At 49.2% G+C, this 9,225-nt stretch overlaps 1 protein-coding gene across 1 annotated transcript in view; it reads left to right on the top strand.

The window, feature by feature from the left end:
• Window positions 1–114: 114 nt before the first annotated feature.
• The window catches only part of LOC102863855 (chromosome unknown open reading frame, human C1orf95), a 109,531-nt gene continuing 100,420 nt past the window's right edge, over window positions 115–9,225 (top strand). Inside the window, exon 1 of the mRNA XM_006897762.1 lies at window positions 115–301. Within this exon, the coding sequence (XP_006897824.1) occupies window positions 115–301 (187 nt within the window). The remainder of the gene's footprint in view (window positions 302–9,225) is intronic.

Here is a 9,225-nt window from a genome sequence, read left to right as displayed (position 1 = left end):
GTTCCTCGCCTCGCGCCCCCTCTGCCCTCGCTCGGAGCAGAGCCCCCCGCCCCGCGCACCCGCACGCAGGGCGCACCCCGGTCGCTGCCCGGCTGGCGCTGAGCGCACGCGGCTATGGAAGCCTCGCACAAGGACGCCGAAACGGTGGCGGCGGCGACGACCGACCCCCGGGGGGCATCCTCCAGTGGGGTTGTCGTGCAGGTCCGTGAGAAGAAGGGGCCCCTGCGCGCCGCCATCCCCTACATGCCTTTCCCGGTGGCGGTCATTTGCCTCTTCCTCAACACTTTCGTGCCAGGACTCGGTAAGAAAGAAACGGGGGGGCCACCACTCCTGCTGGAGGGTGGGGAGCGTGCGGGGCTGAGCGCACGGTGGAGACCCCTCTTCCGGGGCCGTTACCCCACTGGGCCGCCACCTCGTGCCGTGTGCAAGGTCCTGGGGTAAGAGGTGCTGCACACAGGAAACTTTGGGGAGAATGTTGGAGCCTGTGGGGAGCGGCCCTGGCTCCCCTGAGAGTGCCCCTACCCTTCCCTCCTCCCAGCCGTGCGCACGTGCCCTCCCGCGAGTCCCTTTCTCCGAGGGGCCAGGGTTCTAGGCTGGAGGACATCGACTCGGCAACCAGCAGCGATACTGACCCAGCGTCAGAGAAGTTGACTAAGCCACGAAAAGGGGGGCACATGCGGGGCTCAAGGGACGCCCTGCAGTCGTGCCCTGGCCACGCTTCCGCCAGCATTCCTCAAGGGCGCCCGCCCGGCATGGGGATGATTTTATTAGCGTGAGGGGTCTAGACCTCACCTTCCGTTCGTATTGAAGTGGAGAGCGCACCCGTGGGATTTTTGGTCCCATTCTGGCTTCGAAAGAAGGAAAGGAGTTTTTCCTGACCTTTCCCTAACCTACACCAAATCTCTGCCTTCATTCACGACACCCCGTCTCCCAGCTCGCCAACTTGGCCCGGGCCCTTGGCGGGCTGGGAGGCTGATCCTCTCGCGCTGGGCGGCACGGCAGGCCACATTTTCTTCTCTTGGAGAAGACCAGTAAGCATTGGATGGCCCCAGTTCCCCAGAGAAAAGGGTGACAGGAAGTGGGTGTTTAGTTGACTTTGGTGTTTTCTCACATTCTCACTCAGACTCCCATTAATACCCTGCTGGGCGTGGGGGTGGGCTGTGCGGCTAGGTTTGTGGGGCTCACACCCACCTGCGCTGACACTGTTCTTCCTCTGTTCTCTCTGTCCACTGCCTCTCTGCCCCAGGGAGCTGTGGTAGCCAGAGTGGCGCAACTGTGTGCGCAGTCGGCTAGGTGGGCCTGACTTCCATCATGCCCCAACAGCACCTCCTGCCCCCACTGAGTGCCATCCTGCCTTTCCTTTAGTCTCAGAGAGGGGGCTGACGTCTGTCCAGTCCTGTCAGAAATCTCCACCTGCTGGTGCAAAAGCAAACGGGTGTCCCTCTCCCCAGTGAGTGTAAAGGTAGGAGTGGGGATGCTTCTTGATTGCGTTTTTTTAAAGTGGCGAAGTCAATGCCACCCTGTGCCATTTGGAGGTATCAGAGCATTGATGCCCAGTGGAAGGGGCAGGTTGCTGCTGGGTGAAGAAACCACCCCAGGAGGCGGCGCTGTCCGTGTGTGTGTGTGTGTGTGTGTGTGTGTGTGTGTGTGTGTTCGCTCATGCGCGCGCGCACACACATCACCTTCAACCAAAATCCCATCTGGTGCTGTCCAGCCAGTTTCCTACGTGTTACAGGACGGAACTGCTCTGTGGGCGCGATTTTGTTTATGGGAGTAGTTTGCCAGGTCGTCTGTGAAATTACTGGGTGGTTTGAAGCACTACCTTTTCTTTCGCAGCCAGTCACAGACTGCTAACTGCACCCGGAGCCCCGGGTTGGGTCCCTTCTTCGTGCTGACTCCTGCTCTTGCCAGCATCTTTCCTCAGCAATCTGCGCTGCCGGGCCTTCTGCCCCCAGGGATCGAGCTTTTCTTGCTTTTACACTTCCTTTTATCAGTCCCATGGAATTTTTGTTAGAAACTTTTCAGGAAAAAACAGAGAGAGGGGCAAACAGGCTAGCTGCAGCCATAATAAATCAGGTGAGCCACGAGTGTGGACTCTGATTTTTCGTTTGCTCTATTGGGGAAGTTTTGCTTTGATTTTGCGGCTGTTGACAGTGCACTGGCTGTCCTGCCTGCTCTCCACACTGAATGGGGGTCCTCAATCCTGGGTGGTGGTGAGGGTCTCACAGGTCAGACAGAAGCTCATCCCTTTTCAGGTGGCTGTTGTCTTGTGTGCTGCAGGAACCGCTTGTAGCTGACCCTCCAGTGGGTTTTCAGAGGCAGTAAATGGCACTGGAGATTACTCCTCCTTCTCCAGTAGAGCAGCTGGGGGATTTGAACTGTGTGCCTTTGGGACTGCGGTGCAGCTTCTTACCACTAGGCCGCCAGAGTTCCTTGTTACATGTTGCTAGGATGTTGAAATGTGGGATCTGCTGAACAAGAAGTGTTCAGGGGGTGAAGGGACATAGGGGAGTCCTTCTCACCTTCTCAGGAGTTCAGCAGCGTCTCATGTCTGGGCAAAGGGGCTTCTGCAGGGTGCAGTGGAGGCTCCAGGACCTTTGCTTTTGTGTACTTGTTGATGTCCACACACTCAGGTTCCTCTCAACCTTCAGCAGAAGTCTGCCTGACAAACCAAGCCAACCTCGCCTGTGGTTTTGGGCATTTGTTTTGTAGCTTTCTCAGATTACTTTGAATGGACCCAGCTCCCGAATCCACCACTTGGCCCAGATCACACCTGAACCAGGAAGCAGTTCTTGTCCACTTGTCTCCCAAATGTCTCTGCTCTGCAGGACTTTGCTATTGTCTTCGACCGGGAACTGTCTCACAGCTGACTCTCCAGTGGGTTTTCAGAGGCAATAAATTGCACAGGAGGAGATTTCCCATATTTCTCCTGCAGAGCAGCTGGTGGATTCAAACCACATGCCTTTGTAATGGCAGCACAGCTCCTTACCACTAGGCCACCAGAGCTCCATGGGATTTTATTAGCCTTCCCCTCCTCCTACTCCCCCCCGAAATGGATTGCCAGGGACTTATTTTATTTTATTTTATGTGTGTACCGTCAAATTGGATCTGACTGGTACAGGAGGCGATTGTTCCTCCTTCTTCAGCAGAGCATCTGGTGGATTTGAACCACGCACCTCTGGGATTGCAGTGCAGTTTCCTGCCACTAGACCACCAGAGCTCGCCACAGGGACTTCTTTTTGAGGCATCTCTTAACTATTTGTGTGACGCAGGGACTCTGGTTTATCTGAACCCCACAGCGACCGAATAGTCTGGCCCTGAGCTTTCATTTCCCTCCTACGTTCACTCAGCAACCACAGGGCACCTGTGACAGGTGCTGGGGACGTGACGAGACTGTCACGTCTAGTGACATATGGCCAACACCATGGACGGTTTAGGAAAATGAAGCAACTTTTGTTGGGATCCAACAAATACTGTGATGGTGTTTGCAAGGAGACCTCGGTGGCTCAGTGCAGGCAAATCCAACCGTCACTCTCTGGGAGAGAGAGCTCTTGAGAAAGCAGAGAGAGGCATGAGTAAGAGCCCGGTGCGCAGGAGAGAGGCAAGAGTGAGAGCGGGGTCCACAGGAGAGAGGCGTGAGAGTGGAGTCCACAGCAGTGGGTGCTCTGCAGGCTTGTTTTGAACAATGGCAGAAGGAAAGGAGTGTTCTAGAGTCAATGAGCCCCTCTGTGGTTCATAGAAAGCTTCCCAAAGGGAGTGGTTAGGAATAGATTTGCAGAGAAAATTCACCACATGGCCCAACCACTTACTCACCATCTTCACTCCTCTGCCACGATCCAGAGACTCCATGCTCATTCTGGAAGCTTCTTGTCCTCCGGTCTCCTTGTTTGCACACTGGCTGTGAGTCCGGGTGTGGCACTGAGTGAAGACTCATCTCTCTCCTGGTGGCTCCCACGTACATGCAGGGCACTCACAGTGTATCATCACAGTGGCACATGTCCTCACCCAGGGAGTGGCTGGAATGAGAAGCAGTTTGTGGTCAGTCTCATTCCTCACTGGAACAGTTTAAAATAAGGGGCAAGAGAGAGTCACCGCCAGTTTTGCTCAGCAAAACTCTCCTAGTAATGCACACCCATGTTTATTGCTGTATGTTATTTACAAAAGCAAAGAGATGGCAGCAACTCAAGTGCCCATTAAAAAAATGAATGGGTAGAAAAACTATGGTACATTCACACAACAGAATACTATGCAGCACTGAGGAACAGTAAGTTGTAAAACAATACACAACATAGCCTGGAGGACATTATGCTGAGTGAGATATCTCAGTCACGAAAGGACAAATACTGAATAACACAGTTGTTACAATATAGGACAGGCATGGGGGGGTGTTGGGGAGAGAATGGGGGAAGAGTCAATAGATAATGAACACTGCATTAGATCAGACTAGGGGAAGAACTATCTGAAAAGAATATATGACTAGGCATTATATGTATAACAACAATCTGGAACAAGGGGTGCACTGCGGAGTGGGCTGGGGAAGGGGGGAAGGGGGAAAGAAGATGTTGAACAATAATAAAAATTATACAAAGAACTCATCTCCTAAATATCACTCTTAGCAGCTTCATGTTCCAACAAAGGATATTAATAAGCAATAATTCATTCAAATAGTTAGAGTTGATTGTTCTGCCCAGAAATAACCAGCAACTTTGTTTAGTGGTTAGGGGTAAAATGATGCTTTTTAAAATGGAATTATCTTCCCTGATTTGGACAAGTGCAAATGTTGACAATTTGAGTAATGACAGGGAAAATGGGAGGAGGAGGGCCTTCTTTTACTGGTAGCAATTGCATCCAACTAATGTAGGCTGTTAGTCTAGTGTTGACAATTAATCATACTTACTCTCTTTCTAATATACTGCCCATTCTTTGAAGCTCAGCTGAAGTCTTCATTCCCTGGTAAAAGCACCACAGCCTGACCTGGCTTCTGGGGCTCGTTCCTCTGGGCTTGGGGCTCAGATTGATGATTAATCCTGGCCTGCCTCATGGCAGCTTTTGAACGATGACTTTTTGTTAACACTCTGGCCCCAGCAGCCAGGAAATAAAAAACAAATTGCATTGGGAAAGTCTGCTATCAGGGGCATCTCCAGAGTACTGAAGAGCAATGATGTTAGTCTGGAGACTAAGGTGTGCCTTATCCAGGCCATGGTCTTTGCAGTTATGTGCTATGCATCAGAAAACTGGACAATAACTTAGGGATGATAGAAGGAGAATGAGACCTTTGAGCTGTGGTGCTGGAGAAGAGTATTAATATACCATGGACTGCTAGGAGAACAAACAGGTTCATGCTAGAGAGGGTGAGATCTGGCTGCTCCTTGGAGGCAAGGATTCTGAAGCTTCGTCTGACATACTTTGGACATGTTGCAAGGAGGGACCAGTCCTTGGAGAGGGACGTCATACTTGGGAGGGTGGAGGGACAGTGCAAGAGAGGAAGACCCTCGTTGAGATGGATTGATTCAGTGCCTGAGTTAATGAGATCAGGTGTGCAGAGACAGTAAGGTTGATTCAGGATAGAACAGGGTTCAGAGCTGTTGTACACAGGGTCGCTATGAGTTTCAGGCGACTCGATGGCACATAACAGCAACAACAGCAATGTTTCTTGAATTTATTCTGTATTTAAATAAGTTTTAAATTCCTTGAGTGTAGCAAGTACTATAAATGTCTTTTTGCTCTGTTATAAATGATTGCACATTGACTAGGATTGTGCTCCTCCAGTTGGCAGTACAGATGAGCTGGCTAATATTTGATGTACTCCTTTTGTGTGGCACACCTGAGGATTTAAGGACCTAAAAGTTCACCTCTTCCTCCTTCACCTTTTAAAGGAAGTTACAAGCATGTATTTCATTAATATAAGGGATCAAACCTAGAAAGAAGATACCATTTCATTTCTGTAGAGTTGGAACCTTTCTGAGACTGTAAATCCCACTAGAGATTGTCCACTGATGGAGGGCTTTCTCCCGAGGAGCCACTGATGGGTTCAAACCACCGAGAGGCTTGGCCTTTTGCTAGCGGCTCTTGGCACAGCACCATACGGATTACCTCACCAGGGCTACCTAGAAAGAAGATACGGGGTCCAAGAAACAGTGGGTTCAATTCAGGGCACCCATAGAAAGCAACCACAGGATGAACATGCTTAGCAGGCCTGGGGAACAGCCAATATTCGTTAGGATCCAAGGCTCAGGGACTGCAGAAATGAAGCCCCGAGAATAGGGAGTTGTTAGATGCTCTTGAGTTGAGCAACAGAGCTGCATGCACCCTGTCCTAGCCTGTGCCGCCCTCACCATCTCTGACATACTTGGGGCAGTTGCTGCGTCACTGTGTCAACCCATCTAATTTAGGGTGAGAAGAGGACAGAAGAAAGAGTATAATTAGTTAAGGGCATGATAAAAAAAAGTTAAGAGCATGATAAAAACCAGAGAATACACCAAAAAGTGGCGATGTAACTATAGATAATAAGGAAAGTTCTATATGAACCTATCAAGATCTGGAAATGCAGTGACCGGCCTGAGGAGACCAAGAGGTCAACAGACTTCAGAGAGAAAGTGAAAAGATTCCAAGCAATAAATGACATAAGAAAGAGTCTGAGGGAATCTAAGGAAAATGGCAGAGAAAAACCATGTTTATTCTGCAAATTCTTATTGGAGAAACGTCAGGAAAAGCAGAAACAGAAAGATATGAATGTAAAATGTAATCCAAAGAAAACACGGCAAATTAAAGTGCAGCCTGATTTTGAAGAAGGGATAGACTGTAAGAAAGACTTTTTAAACATGCCCCTGGGGCAGTGACGCAGTATGAGGGTTTAGCTTCTACTGGACGAATGTTTATGTGAAGAATATTTATTTTGTCTTAGTAACGTAATAGGTATTCAGTGCTTCTTAAGCTTCTAAAACAAGCTACAGAGAAAGCACTGAAGAGCATTTAGCAGTAATTATAAGGGAGACAATACAGATTTTTTACCTTGATCATATAAAATGGAAAATATGGCTTGTAGAAGCTGAAAAATAGAAGAGAAAAGGAAATGTGAAGCTAGACTGAAGTGCTATTTCTGTTTATTCACTAGCCTCCCAGAGAAGACTTCACAGCCTACCCAATGCCTTTAATGGGGAAAGAACACACCTCCACTCGTTGATAACTGGCTTGACCATGTGCCTTGCTTCGGTCAATTGATGAAGAGTGGAAGCAATACACGCCATGCTCAAGCGATACCCCAAGAGGCTCTGTGAAGTTGTGCTGTTGCTTCTTCAAAATAATTTGTTACTTCTGCCCTCTCTCAGGCTTCACTTAGAGCTACTCGTCAGCCTGTGCCATGGTTAATGTTATGTGAGAGCTTGGCTAGGTTGTGGTTCTACTGTGGTAGTTTGGCACTATATAGTCATCCTTCGTTTAATGATCTCGTGTGAGCAGCCAGTCAGTTGGAAGAAAAGTGTCCTGGGGTGCGTCCGCATGTGGCCTAGCTGGTAAGGAGTTCATAACCATCAGCAGTTCTTCGGAAGAAAGACGAGCAATATCGTCCCATGCAGTTTGTTGTTGTTGAGTGCCATTAAGTCGACTGTGACTATAGCAACCCTATGAGCAGATCTGCACCCTGTCCTGTCCCGTGCCGTCCTCCCCGTCTCTGACATACTCAAGCCCATGGCTTCAGTCACTGCGTCAATCCATTGAAAGCCTTCCTCTCCGTCTCCAAGGAATGTTGTTGTTCTGTGCTGTCAAGTTGCCTGCCACTCAAAGCGACCCTATGTACAACAGCTCTAAACCCTGCTCTGTCCTGAGCCAACTTCATTGTCTTGGACACACCTACCCCCCACTCCCATTACCACAGGCACTGAGTCAATCCATCTTATCAAGAGTCTTCCCCTCCTGTGTCATCCCTCCACCCTCCCAAGCATAATGTCCCTCTCCAAGGACTGGTCCCTCCTTGCCACATTCCCAAAGTTTGTCAGATGGAGCTTCAGAATCCTTGCTTCCTAGGAGCAGCCTGGTTTCACCCTCTTCAGCATGAAACGGTTTGATCTTTTAGCAGTCCATGGTATAGTTAGTACTCTTCCCCAGCACAACAACTCAAAGGCATCAATTCTGCTTCTATCATCCCTAGTCATTATCCAGCTTTCTGATGCATAGAACGTAATTGCGAAGACCATGGCCAGGATCAGGCACACCTTACTTGTTCTTCAGTACTCTAGAGATGCCCCTGACAGCAGACTTTCCCAATGCAATTTGTTTTTTTATTTCCTGGCTGCAGGTACCAAGAGTGTTGTTTGTGGAGCCAAGCAAATTAAAGCTGTTAACAATCTCAATCTCTGCCCCATCTATCATGGTGCTGCCAATTGGCCCAGTGGTGAAAATCTTTGTTTTCTTGATATTGAACTTCAATCTATATTGAAAGCTGCAGTCCTTGACCTTTTGCAGCAAGCACTTCAGATCCTCCTCAGTTTCAGCAAGCAGGATTGTGTCATCTGCATAATGCAGGTTGTTGATGAATCTTCCTCCAATTCTGATACCACATTCCTTCCCATAAAGCCCAGCCTCCCAGATGATCTGTACCACATATAGATTGAAAAGGTATGGAGATAGGACACATCCCTGGCGTATACCCTTCCCAATTTTGAACCATGCAGTGTTTCCTTGCTCTGTTCTGACAACTGCCTCCTGGTCCAAGTATGTTGCTGTTTTTGTTGTTATGTGCCGTCAAGTCCTTTGCTACTCATAGCGACCCTATGTACAACAGCCCTAAACCCTGCCCTATCCTGTGCTAATCGCATTGCCGCTGACACACCCATCCCGACTACCCCAGTCACTGAATCAATCCACCTCATAGAGGGTCTTTCCCTCCTGTGCTGTCCCTCTACTCTACCCAGCATGATGTCCCTCTCCACAGACCTGTCTCTCCTTGCAACATGTCCAAAGTATGTCAGAAGAAGCCCCAGAATCTTTGCCCCTAAGGAGTAGCCTCGTTTAACCCTCTCAAGGATGAATCTGCTTGTTTTCTTGGCAGTCCATGGTACATTCAATACTCTTCTCCAGCACCACAGCTCAAAGGCGTCAATTATCCTTCTGTCCTCCCTAGTCATTGTCTAACTCTCTGATGCATAACAAGTGATTGCAAAGACCATGGCCTGTATCAGGCACACCTTTGTCTCCAAAGAGACACCGTTGCTCTTGAGTACTTTAGAG

The sequence above is a fragment of the Elephantulus edwardii genome, unplaced genomic scaffold (genome assembly GCF_000299155.1).
Source record: "Elephantulus edwardii isolate Elephantulus edwardi_28Jun2011 unplaced genomic scaffold, EleEdw1.0 scaffold00214, whole genome shotgun sequence".
NCBI classification, from domain to species: Eukaryota; Metazoa; Chordata; class Mammalia; order Macroscelidea; family Macroscelididae; genus Elephantulus; species Elephantulus edwardii.
Note: the sequence above shows the minus strand (reverse complement) of the source record. Positions and strands in the feature narration are given on the sequence as shown.